Below are 13,228 nucleotides of genomic sequence, written 5' to 3'. Positions count from 1 at the left end.
ACCCTCATTACATGTGGGGAGTCTCTCTCTCTGTTACAGTCTCAGAGAAGGGAGGTTGTGGGGTTCCCCCATCGTCTGTGCAGTCCCTTGCTCTTCATGGGCTCGGGAATAGGGGTGTGTGTCCCCCCATTATCTGTGGGGTCCCTTATCCCCCCCACCCCGAGGCTTTTCGGTGCCCTTGCTCTTTGGGATTACTTTTCCCCACTCTTAAGTCCTAAAGAATAGTGAGGTGATACACCCCCCCATGCTCCCCACAGTCTCTTAGGTCCCTTTCCTCTTAATAGGTCTGGGAAGGGGGTTGTGGGAGACCCCCCCATTCCTTGTGGGGTCTCTTCTCCCCTCACGCCCCAGGAAAGGAGGTTGGTGGGGCCGCTCATTATCTGTGAGATCCCTTTTCCCCTTTCAGGCCTAGGGAAAGGAGGTTGTAGGGTTTTCCTCTCTCTGGGGTCGCTTCCCCTTCGCACGCTCTGGGTAGGTGTTTGCAAGAGCACCCTGTTACCAGTGTAAGGGCTGGGTGGGCCGATGCTGGAGGTCTCCCTAAACCTGTGTACTTTTTGAGAGAGGGGGAGGTTCCCTCCCTTTTGTGGGGATAGCCCTGCTACATGGAGCCTCATCCCTTCAAGTGTCAGGATCAGTGTGATTCCTGCCCTGGTAGGGAGGGGAGTTTAGGAGACCCCCTGTCCCCAGCAGCTCTGAGTGCCTCAGGAGTCTGCTGTTTTCCCCATTCCTCATCTTGGCAAGGGTTTCTTGTCGCGTCGCCTGCTGCAAAGGGAAACTCGAGCTGCTGCCCTGTCATGGCGCAGAGCAGCTGGCAGCCTTCTGTAACTGAAGCAGCGGCCTGATCCAGCCCATAGCCCAGCACCCTTAGCTGCCTTTCCAAAGTTGGTGTGGAGCTGGGAGCCCTGTAATGTCCTGTCTCCCCGTCGTCCTGCCCTTGATCTGTAGGTGTGCCTGGGTTCTGCTCATCTCACCTCTCCCTCTCCGTGTCCTGATGTTCTCTACCCCTCTATAACCTTGGCGGTACCTCCGGCAGCCCGTCCTGCTCTTTTTGCTTTTCCTTCTTGTTTCAACAACAGCTCACTCGGGAGATACCCATTTCAAAACTATATTTGGGGAATGGGCAGAGCTGGGGAGGAGTGGTTGTGCGGAGACTGCTAATGTGCTCTCTCGGGGTTTGTGAAGGATTACAACAGTAGCTAAAGTTGCTGAGGCTGCTACAGTCTGTCATTCCTCCCCTCCCAGTGTTCACTGAAATCAATATGGGTTTGTTCTTTCACCTCTGGATCGTTGATGTTTTGGAATTGATTGAAATCTGATGTTCACAATCCTGTTGTGCTCAGTATGGAGGAGAAAATAACTTTGCTTGGCTGTATAGCTGTATTTCTTTCCTCTCCTTTTCTAGGTGTGCCCCTCTTTCTCCCTGACCTTGCAGGTATGCCTTTTTTCTCTTCACCTAAGCTGTTTGTTTTCAACTACTTTGCTTTTTCTTGTGAAGGTGACTTCTTTCCTGTCTTTCCCTGCTGCTGATTTCCCATGTCCTTGATTATTTCTTCATTAGCAATCAGCAGTGTTGTTGCTTGGAGCGAAGAGTCGCATTTTTAGGTGATCAAGGTTGGGAGTCGTTGTCACTTCCCTGGCTAAAGGTTAGTGTGGAGCTTTGTATATAGCAAAGGTGATGAAGGCCGTCCCTCTCCTGACTGTGTGTCCTGCTGCTTTGAGCCACCGTGAGTTGGGGGAAAGCCAATTTATGGAGTTAAACCAGCAGAAGAGCAATACTACACAAGAGTTAATTTTTGCTTTAGCTGCCTGTATTGACTCAGTGCCAGTGCCAGTGTTGAGGAGGGGGTGGGTTCGCTCCCTTCAGCTGCAAGAGGCTGTCAGACCCTCTGGTGTGAAACCAGCCTTGGTTCTTTTAACTCTGAATCACCAAAAAGAAAAAAAGAGGAGGTGGGGCAGGGTTGATGCCTCTCCCTTGCTGTAGAGCAGGTAGGTATGAGGCAGCTGTGTCTAACTGGTGCCCAAATGAAATGGCTCTCGCTTTTGTGCAGGACTGCAGCAGCAGCAGTTTTTGGGAAGAGGAGAAGCATTTCACTAGGAAGGCGTGGGCGGTGCAGATGTCTTTGAGTGTGGCATAGCCCGAGTGCCTGTCTGGGGCTGTAGAAAGGAACAGGCTGGTGCCTGTGGACCTTCTTGTTCCTCTCTCTGCTCTTTCTCTGGCATCAAATGGGCCCTTTCTGGGTTTTCTGGCATTTATTTTTCTGGCTGCTGCTGGGCTGAGTGTTCGGGAGCTTCTGGTGGGGAGGCTGGTGTGACATGCGATAGGACAGGAGCACTAAATATATAGCCGTGTTGGCCTGGTCAAAATCAGCTGTGCCAGGCCATGTAAGCAAATACGCAGATGGAGGATTGGGATAGAATCTCCTCTAGTGAGAACCCATCAGTGCTGGGCTGGGGGAAGAGCGACTGATGTTGGCTTGATTGCTGCTTGGACCTGCAGAAATCAGGACTTTCCTGGCAAACTTTTGGGGCTGCGTCCATGGGGTGGTTTTGGGGTCGAACCACAGGAAGCTGCTCTGTGTCTCCATCACCCTGTGTCCCCTGGTGCAACCTGATGCCCATTTTTTACGTCTTTTCTGAAGAAGGGATTTGAACCGTGACTGTAATGTTGCCCTCTTGGCTACAGCTTGCAGAAAGCAGCTGTCACATCCCTCCAGAAATCAGTGACGGATGAGATTTGCTGCTCTTGCTCATCTAAAGATACTTTTTCAAGGCCATCAGAAATATTTTAAGCCACATCAAACTGTTAAATTATTTCTGGGAGAGCTGCTTTCAAATTGTGGCACTGCCTGACTTGCTGTGCCTTGTTGGGAGCTGACAAGTCACCCTGGCACACAGCTGAAATTAAAATCACAGTTCAGTTCCAGTGCAAGAAATTGCACAGGGCCTGACGGAATTTAGGTCTCTGGGAGGCTGTAACAAACTTATTTATAACCTGACTCCCCCCCAAAAACCTGCATTTATTTTATAGGCCTCTCAATTCAAGAGAAATATAACTTTCTCATGGACAGAAGAGAAAGAGTGGCTTTCATTAAACCAATAAATGGAGTTGACTTAACTTTCTTTTTTTGGCTACAGCCTTAGGGTAATGTATTGTACGCTTTTGTTTTACTGACTTTTTAAAAAATAGCTAGACTTAAGGGAATAACGCAGCCAAATAGCTGAAGTCCAAAGCTTAATTTGGATTTACAGAACAACAATAGAGACCTTTTCATTGCCTATTTTTAACCTTACGCATTTTCCTGCAGTGCTGAAAGTACAGCTCAGATTTGTTCTGGCTTGAAATACCGAGGAAGTGGTGACCAGACAACACAAGCCCAAAGCTCTGAAGCAGTAGCTATGATTAAAAATTCTTTTTTCAGGTTTTTTGGACCTCTTTAACAGTCCATGAGAAGCCTAAACATTGACCGGTGACTTTTTTTGTTGCTTGGGAGTATTGGATTATATGGCATAAATATTAATACTAGCATTTGCCTTTCCAGTGGCTTTGTGCTTTCTAAAACACCCGATAGATTGTCTGCAGCGTCACTGGAAAAGCAAAATTGTCCTGGGTACACAGGAGCCAGTCTCTGATGTGTGCAGTAAGGGCCCTTCTTACATTTTTCTGCTCCACTCGCAGATTTGTGTTTCTGAAACAGTTTATAAAGTTTGCCTGCCTCTGTCTCAAAGTATTAATTTATCTTTGTGCTAAAAAAAACCCTAGTTAAATGAAAAACTGCTTCACTTCTGAAAAATGTTACTAGGTAGCGGATGAATGTGGTCTGAGGAGGTTTGAGGGAGAGACCTTCTGAGCTGCCAGCTTGGTTCTGAGTGTGTGCAGACTGATGGGTTTCTAATTCAGCTCTAGTTTCTGTGCTCTGATTTTTTGCCAGTGGAGAGTGTTCATAAAACTATAGCACGTTCTTTTAATTGTAAAACTTTCTGTTTGAGGAGGTGAAGTGAGTAGTTGAGAATACCAGGCGGAAAGCATTGAAACAACCACGCAGGCTGTGCTTTGGTGCGGTGGTAAATCTTAGCTGCCTCAGACCAGACTGTGAACAGCGTGGCGTATGGTGCAGGCTCTTAAGAAGTCCAAGTCAGTTCAAATTTCTTCCAAAACCTTTGAAGAGGTGAATTTGTCCCTCCAGACTTTGTCAGATCAGGTATCCTCCCTTCACTCTTCATTACTGTGCTTTGGCAGACTTTGGCTGAAGCTGGATTGTGAGCTTGTGTCTTGTCTGGAGTAAATTTGTATGCTGGGAGAACTGGTAGTGCTCTGGTGTTAATGGTCTGCAGCTCACATCTCTCATCAGGCTGTCTGCACCAGCTCAGGTGATGGTTTGTGTAATTAAAATCCTTGTATATGCTTTTTTCCATGTTCCTCTGGGAAAACTTATGAACACAGAGTAGAAATGACTTTTTTTTTCAATTTTTGCTTGTGTTTGTAAACTTTACTTCATTGAAAATCTCATCTTTATCATAACTGAACCTAAGGTTTGGCCCCTCAGGGAAACAAATAGGTGCTGCAAGTATCTTGGACTTGTTTTCAGAAAATGGTATTGCCGCTTGTTGTGGTAAATTCCCTTTACGAAGATTTTCCCAGGTAATAATCTTTGTAAAAAACAGCATTTGAATTCCTGTGAGCCAGATTTGATGGGGAACATTTGTGGTCACTTTGGCTTGGGGGTTTGTGTTGCTTCCTTGCAGAAATACCCTTTTTTACATGTAATGTTGAATTGGTGACATGAGAAGCTGTGTCTCGTCAGGCTTCATAAGTGTAGCCTTATAGGTATGGCTTTTAAATTCTTAAAGTCTTAAACTCTGCAGAAGGCGTTCACGTGTTGTATTGATGCTTTTCCTGAAAAATTAGTAGGCTGAGTATTGGCGCTAGTGTTTTATTTCTATCTCATTCATAGAGTGTTGTACAGATCGCTGACTTCTGGTAGAAATAACTACAATCATGGGAATTCGTTATTTGACATTGTAATTGTTACATCTTCAGAATTCTTTCAAGTATTTGCTATTGGTGTTTAGTTACCTGAAGCTGGGGGACCTGAGCTTCGCTTGTGCACCAGCTGACGGTATTGGTATGGCAGGTAGGGAGCCTCTCTGGCTGGTTCCCTGTTGTGATGGTTAGATCCTTCTGGATATGGATATTTTTTATTGCTTGTTACTTAAAATTAAAAGTAACTGAGTGTCTGTGGTGTTGGTTGATGAAGATAATATAATTCTGGAGAGTTAACCAGCTGTAAGTATTACGTATGGGGGGAGTTAATTATTTGATAATACATTTGGCTGTTGTCATTCTATGTCCTTGCTGACTAGCTGCTGCAGCTCTAGAACTGGAAGCTTTCTCTAACTTTATCTATATTTTTCTTAATGCTGTCACAGGAGCTAAAAAAGTAAGTACTCTCTGGTTGTCATGTGGTTTTTGCACTTTCTGGAAAATCAGGGGAATATGCGCACTGATCTGGTATTTCTTGCTAGACAGATTATTGCACAGTTTTCTGATTTCCACTGGAAATAAATGTACCTTTACAAGTTTATTTATTAAATTCACCTGTGTCTCACTTTGATTCAAGACAGTTCTGTGATTTGAGAGAACCTCCTGATAGCTGGAGTCCTCAGTAATGCACTTCACCCTTGAGATGAGCCATGTAGGGGCTGCAGCTCCAGTGCTTGAAGCTGTTTGCTTAAGGACTTGAGCAAAATCACCTATAATTCAAAAAAAAAAAAAAATTAAACCCCAAATTTTAATTTTGTTTTTGTCAAATGGTCATGCTCTTTCTATATGAAATGTTAATAGCTGTAATGCAAATTAAATATTTAAAGGTGTGACAGTTTGAGCTGGATTGAGTCATGTCCGGGTTTCTTCTTACACCCACTAGAGATTCTTCCTGAAATAGTTTGTCATAACCTCAGAACATGATAACACCTGCATTGGGTTAATGAAGTATTCTCAATAAAGGATCTCCTTGAAGGCTTTATTCACTTACAGACTATGCTTTTTCCTTGGGATAACTCAAATGTAGAGCCAAACAGAGCATGTCAGACAAATGCAGAAATCTGATGATCTGTTTAGCAGTCTTTATTGACCTAAGTAACATAAAAATTCGAATGTATTGCCTTCACCCTTTTGCATGCCCTACCTGTGTATTTTCAGTTGTGCACTTTACTTTCTCTGTGGATTTTGTGCTGGCAGGTTACTGCACTAGATCTACGTTACTGTAGAACGTGTGCGCTGCAAAGCAGTGCCTTTGTTCACAATGCTTTTGATTTGCATCATTTAATCCTTTTCCAGTCTGCCAAATGACTGAAATGCAGGTATTGCTCTAGCAGATGTTGCCTTGTCTTTGATGTTACCCTCCAAGAATCCTGTTTAAATTGGCATCTCCTGTAAAGATTATTTTTTAAGGGGGATGCTGTTTGCCATGTAAGAATATAAAAATATCTTAAATTATTTGTCCAGCAGCTGAGACAATCATGAGTATGAGGCCTCAATGGTTTACAGGAGGAACATATCCTTGTACCTCAAAATAACTTGTGCAGGCTCTTTAGCGGCACTGGCATGTCCTCGGTCCGCATGACATATATGATGTCATTTTTCACTGCTTGATGATAATGCCGTGGAAGGTGTAGTAAAAGAGCTTATCCTGAGGAGTAAACCCGAGTTACTGCTTGCTCGTAGTGTTGCTCCTACCTTGCAATGTAGGTGCTTCCAGCTGGGCTGTTTTTGATGTTGATGGTAACAAGTAGATTAATGTTTATTGAAAGCACTGGTTTGTTTCTAGTGGTCTCTAGTAAGAAGTGTTTTACTACTCTGTAACTGGTGTAAAATGGGAGAGAAGAGTGTAAAGTAAAACAAAGACTTCAAAGTAAGTTTCAGTTTAGATATTTTTAAATGTTTTTAGCTGTATCACAGTGTTTTCAGCAGCTGGTGGAGGAGCAGTTTCACAACTCTAGTAAGAAGATCTACTTTTGCTTTTCCCAGTAATTTTTATAATTGAAATATAGTATTACATTGCTTTGGTATTTTAAACTATATAAATTTAAATTGAAAGCTTAAAAAGGCAAAAGTGCTTACTCATAATAATAGTTTATTGTTTTTACTGGTCTGTCAAGCCCCATACTTTAGGCTTGTAAAATCCTCTAAGAACAGTTGCAAGTGTAAGCCATCTACAGAAATCTGGAGGATATTTCAGGTGTATATGAATTTTATTTGGCAACCTGTCACAGATAAATTTGTAGCTATAACACTTGCAGCTGTCGGTAGCTAAAGAGAGAGCTGGCTTACAGGTACTTCATTTCAGACCTTTTTTTTTTTTTTTAACTCCAGGGATCTGACCATGTAGTGTTTGGCAGAGAGGTGGCTACCTACTCATTAGATATTTGAACGGTACAGTAAATGCTGTACTTGGAAAGGTATTTCCTATACCATTTCCAATAATCTACACATAGTAGGAGCTGCTTGGGTTTTTTTCTGTAGTGAAGTATGACTAGGGCAGGAAAGCACAAAGCAGATGCAATGTTTTTCATTTCAAGACAAGATCTTTTCGGTAAGCTAAATTAATCATGAGATTTCCAGCTCTTGGTCAATTTTAATTTGCCAATAACTGGGGTTTTAAACCAAAACTGAGTCATAGTTTTTCAGTCAGCTCCCTCTGCTGGCTTTCTAGGAGCAAAACACAAATAGGTGCAAGCAATGACCTCTAAAGACACTCAAGAATTAGGGCATCTTTCTTTATCCTGTCTTCCCAAAACAGTGCCTAGTTGAGAATACCTAACAAGTAATTAAGGACTGATCTACTAACTTGGAAGAATATCTTATATGTTACCAGGGATTTGAACAAAAACCTCGTTGTTTTTTTCCTGCCAGTTGTCTTCAAAAGTGAAATTTGAAGTGCCTTCAGCCAGTGCCTTTATTTTTAAATAGTAATGTGCAGAATGCTTGTCAGAACAGCAGATGTATTTTAGGAGGAAGCTTATTTTGACTTCGGAAACTGGACGTGTTTAGGCAGTTTAATTTCTTTGAATTAAAAATTATAACAAAGGAAAAATCAAACTAAATGCTTAGGCTCTTTACCATGAATAATAATGGCATGATAGCTTTTGACACTCTTGTATTACTTGAGAAATTACTAAAGTCTGATGCATGCCCTTGCTTTATTTAGTTTTGCTGCAACTACATTGTTGTGCTTATCTTTTAATGCTGCCACTCTTTGGAAGATGAGGACAAGGAAGCCTCCCTGCCCAGTAGAAAAAGTGTGGGTAGACAAGCACAAATATGATGAAGCAGAGAGACTGCATTACGAAAGAGAAGCGATGCTAGCTGCTGCGGCCCCTGAGGAGTGCCAGGAGGTAGAGGCTGTAAACGGAGTCTTCAATGACGACTCTGTTGAAAGTGAATTCAAGGGAGACCTGAAGAGAGCAAGGAATGGAAAGAAACAAAGGAAACGGAAGCGTTCTCCAAAACCCAAAAACGTGGCCTCCAAGTTAGACTCTATTCTGACTGGTTTGTTAGCTGACCATGTGTGGTTTGACAAGCCTTTCTATGATCACGCTGAGAACGTGTACAGGAAAAAAATAGTGGATTGTCAGAACGAGGAGGCACCTGAGACTGCACTAACTGCTGAGCAGTCCCCTTTAGTGGCCAGGTCAAAAGCTGTCCAAGATGTTCCTAAGCCAAGGATGCTTTCAGCAGCCCTGCCCTGCTCCCATGGTAGTCTGTCTGCGTGTCACCATGTTGTTCAGGATGTCTGGGTCAACAAGTTTGACTTTGATAAGGCCGAGGAGGTGTTTATTGAAAAATCTCAGTTCTTTATTCCTCCAAATGTCCTAACCATCCCATCTGTGTGGCCAAACGCTGGCAACGTTGGGCTGAGAACGCCGGATGAGGGCTATGTTACAGCCCTGCCTACTCCTGCTACACCAAGCTTAGCTCCAGACGTCGTTGCTGATTCTGCTGCTTCCTTCGTTACCAGTTTGCCTGGCTCTGTACACCAGACGGTAAACGGTAAGCCGCAGGTTTCAAGCTTGCAGGCTCTCATGTCAGAGGTGTGGTTAGAGAAACCTCTCTATGATGATGCTGAGAAGAGCTTCTACGAGAACATGTTTGATGGTCATCCGTCGGGCAAAGTCAGACAGCAGCAACGCGGCTGCCCCGAAGCATTGAAGAGCCATCACGAGGACAGGAAGAACCACAGTGTTGGAAAGCAAGCGGGCATCGAACACGTGGAGATTGCCACCAACTCTCTGCTTCCCAGTGATGCTGAGCAACCTCCGCCTACCTGCTTTTTTCTACATGAGGACAGTGAAACTGTGTGGCTTAGTAAGCCGACATATGACAGTGCCGAGTCACGATACTATGCAGCCGAGGCTCTGAAAATGTCAAGAGCGGGAGAGAATACGGGGATGCAGGAATCCGCAGTAGTAAAACCCTCCCAACCAGCTGCTTATGCTTCAAGTGTACCTGCGCCAGAAACGAAGTAGGAGAAGTTTATTCTGGGGTAATACTCACACATGCAAAACTGCCGGGTCAGGATTGAGCTGAAAGAATTTGCGTGTGTAGAAGACGGGCGTCCTTTGTGTCTGCAGGACCGAGCGTGCATGCAGCTGTAGGGAGATGCTGCTTCTGAGCCAGGGAGCCTGTTCGTGGGTAACGGGGGGAAATTCTTTCAAGGAACCCCCTTTTCCTGACGAATCCTGGTGGTTAAAAGTAGTAGTTTTGTGGTGCCAGAGGTTAAACATTTAAAGTCAGGGCTGGTAAGTAAGCTAAGGTTTGACCCCCTCTTTATGTGGGGGAAGCCTGGGGCCATGCCCCTTTCTGTATTCCTATTACATACAAAAAACCATAAAAGTGAAAAGTTAGGGGGAATAATCACATGTTTTAAATAGGTCTGCTGAGACACCGGAGGATGCAGTGTTTCGTCTTTGAATTTGAGAAATTAGTGGTGGTTGTTTGCTGTGTATTTCTGTTAAAATACCACAAGGTCCTTCAGAGAAGCGGTTATCCCCAGTTCTCCTGCAGAGCGCATAGGCCGGTCATTGAGCCCTGTGCAAGACATGACTACATTTGGGCATCACTACCAGCATCCAGCTTGAAGAAGCTTGGGGATGACAGTGAAATACAATTTAGGGCATCAGTCTGGTGTAAGCATGTGCTGTATTTGCTTCGTTGCGGGAGAAGGTTGCCTTTCTAATTTGTTAGACCATTTGGTCTGGAAGCTGCTGTTAATTTTGGGACAGGGCTAGCTGGATTACAGCTCGTTGGATGTGCGTGTATGTAGCTGGGCAGGAAGAGTGCATTCTCAAATTGTAGATGACCTTCATAGTTGTAACTTGCAGTTATAAATTCACAGACGAACATTTAAAGGCTTCTTTTGAAGTCCTGGATGAGGTGCAGTATGATTCTGTGCTTTCTGTGTTAAAAATGTGCTTTTATATATGACTGGCTGAACCCTGAAGTCTGCTGCACAGAGGGGTGTGACGCCCTGGGAGCCTGTCCGAAGGCCAGTGCTGAGATGTTATTTTGCAGTGCTAAGGTAGAGACTGATGGTTTTGGAAAAAAGGCTCTTGGAGCATCAGTCCTTATTTCTGCCACTTCTGATCCTTGAGTTTGTTAGGATTTGTTTTAAGATCTTTACATGAAGTGATATAGGGGGTTACAGACAGGCTTTAGAGCACACATGCCTTTCACCCTGTCCTATTTGGGATAGTTTTCTCTTTAGTTGGACAGAACTAGATATTTGGTCATGCCTTTCACCCTTCCCCAGGAAAAGTCCATGTGTCATTGTAAAATATGTGGCATAAGTTTGTCTGTAACTGGGATTCTCTATTAATGATACTGGTTGGCAGCTCAAGCAGGGTCTTGGAGGGTTGAGTGCTGGGAATGGCTTCAATGTTGAGGACCTATATGGTATGGTGGGCTCTGGTCTCTTCTGAAAGGGTAGATGAGAAGGGTGCTTGTTTTACAAAAGACTCATCTGTTGGCTTCCATGGAAGTGTTTTACTGGAGAGCTGCAGAGTTTTGAGCTGATAAGGAAAGGGTTTGCGGGTTGCTATTAGTTGCTCTCTCCGCATTTTGTGGTGGAACCTGGTAATGGTGTGGTTTCGTTGTGATGCTCTATCCCTGCTCTCACCACCTCAAACTGATGTTGGCTCTGTAGCTGTTCCCTTTCTTGAAATAAGGGCACATCCTCTTCTCTTATTGTTGCAAGGGCTCCATCATTTGCCTTCAAGTTAAAAAATTAAGCCACCTTTGGAAGCTGCTGCACTGAAGAAAAAGAACACCATTTCACAGCAGTGTTAGAATGTTTTATGCCGTTCCTCCTTGTAGTGACAGGTGTCTGTCCCTTGCAAGTGTTGCATTGCTGATGATTTTAATTTCTAAACAGTTGCAGCAGCTTCCAAAAGGGCGCGTATGCAGTTACCTGTGGTGCTGTAGTAAATTGTGTGTGTATCTGGATTCCTGGAGGCTGGTTGGTATCAGGCGGTATGCTGTGCAGGGCTGTTCCTTACAGAGGATTCGGTGGTGCACCTAGTGAAGCATGGCATGACCAGGTAGAGACATATACTAGCCTAAGACAGCCAACAGTTGCTGTCAATGCAGTTAAGTCGTATTCAAGGAAGACTGAAATGCGTTTACATTTGTGAGCTTGTAGTGTCAGGAGTTGCCTGTCACATACAGAGCGCTCCCTCATTGGCGCGCTGTAGCATGGCATGTGCTGCTTGGAGCTGCGTATTCTTCAGTCTTCGGTTTCACTGTGGCCAGGCGTCTTAAGAATTAAAAGCATTATTCCCTTTTTGATTCTCATGCACAAGACATCTTTCTTAGCAGCAGATTCCCGTGTGTCTAGCATGATCTAGAAAATCCTGCTCCAAAAGCTTCTTTTGTGGAAGAAGGTACAGATCAGCTGATTTATTCTGTCCCCACTTGGTGTCCTGTCACTAAATGCAGGTCAGGCCGGGCAGACGGGTGGGTGATTAGATTGCCCTGCTTTCTTAATAGGATCCTGTTTACTTAAAGCTTTCCACCAGGGGGGAAACTGCCAAGCAGAGAGCTGCAGGCACAGCTCTATGGGGGAAGAAAACGCTTTTCTGACAAGCTCATTGCAAGCTGCTAACCTTAAGTACTTCTAGGAACTCACTTTGGGTTTTTTTTTCTTTCTGCAGAAAAATGGCAGTCGACTACTTTTTGCATGAGAAGATCTGGTTTGAGAAATACAAGTATGATGATGCTGAGAGAAGATTCTATGAGCAGATGAATGGGCCAGTTAGCAGCTCTTCACACCAGCAGGTAATTTTTATTCTCAGATGGGGTTTAGCAGAGTGCTGGAGCTTTAAGAGCTAGTACAGAGCGTGTGAGAGGACACGATCCACCTGGATGTGCACTTCTGTATTATTTCCACTCTGGGTGCTGCTTTTTCGAAGTGTGAGAGTCTTCTCTGGAGCTCCTTAAGCCTACCCCCAGTTATGACCCCTCTTGCCTTTTGAAAGACCATCTTCTGTGGACTGTGAAGAATTTCTCCAGTACCACCAGTGTACTGGAAGATCAGATGCCCTTGTAACAACAGGCGAACCAGTTACAGGTTGCAGCGGTTGCTCCTAAGCTTTTCAAGCTGCTCTAACAGAGCACGGATGCAGTCTGTGATCTAATGGGGGCACAGTTTGAGCTGTAAGCCCAGAGAGCTGCGGTTCTGTTGACTGGGCTGGGCAACATGCTGGGTGAAGAATTGATCTGTCCCCTTTCAGCCAGGGAAGATGCTGTTTTGCTGCAGTTTTGGAGCAGCTAAGCTTTCCTTGGCAAGGGATATACTGGGTATATATGACATGATGTATGAAAAGAGGCACCATGGCTCCAAAGAGACCGGGAATTATGTTACTCTCTTTGTACCCCCTACAATATTCAGTGTGCTCCTGCAGAAGACTGCATCACAGTATTGGTGAGTTGGGGGGAGCAGGTGGAGGGGTAGCATGGTGCTGCTGCAGCACACCTGAGCTGAAGTAGTTCAAGCTTAAACATTAGCCTGAAATTATTACTATTTAAAGGTACAGAGCTATTGTAACCTCCTCCTGCCATGTAAAGAGCTGTTAATTGCTTATGCATTTGGTTGGCTATGTAGAAAGCTGCTTAGAGTTCTAAATGGCTGTCTCGCAAGTGTTTAAGGGGAAGCTTTTTGCTTAAGTAATAGCT

General features: G+C 44.4%; 1 protein-coding gene across 3 annotated transcripts in view; it reads left to right on the top strand.

Moving 5' to 3' along the window:
* Positions 1-1,402: 1,402 nt before the first annotated feature.
* The window catches only part of EEF1D (eukaryotic translation elongation factor 1 delta (guanine nucleotide exchange protein)), a 24,173-nt gene continuing 12,347 nt past the window's right edge, over positions 1,403-13,228 (top strand). For 2 of the 3 annotated variants that reach the window (XM_009586199.1, XM_009586214.1), the window contains exons 1-2: positions 1,403-1,432; positions 12,208-12,331. In XM_009586199.1, coding sequence (XP_009584494.1) covers positions 12,212-12,331 — 120 coding nt within the window. In that variant the 5' untranslated portion in view covers positions 1,403-1,432; positions 12,208-12,211. Of the gene's footprint in view, positions 1,433-12,207; positions 12,332-13,228 lie in introns of those variants that run through there. The other variant, XM_009586206.1, reaches the window with a different exon arrangement.

The sequence above is a fragment of the Fulmarus glacialis genome, unplaced genomic scaffold (genome assembly GCF_000690835.1).
Source record: "Fulmarus glacialis isolate BGI_N327 unplaced genomic scaffold, ASM69083v1 scaffold4311, whole genome shotgun sequence".
Lineage (NCBI taxonomy): Eukaryota > Metazoa > Chordata > Aves > Procellariiformes > Procellariidae > Fulmarus > Fulmarus glacialis.
This window is presented reverse-complemented; position numbering and strand designations above follow the sequence as displayed.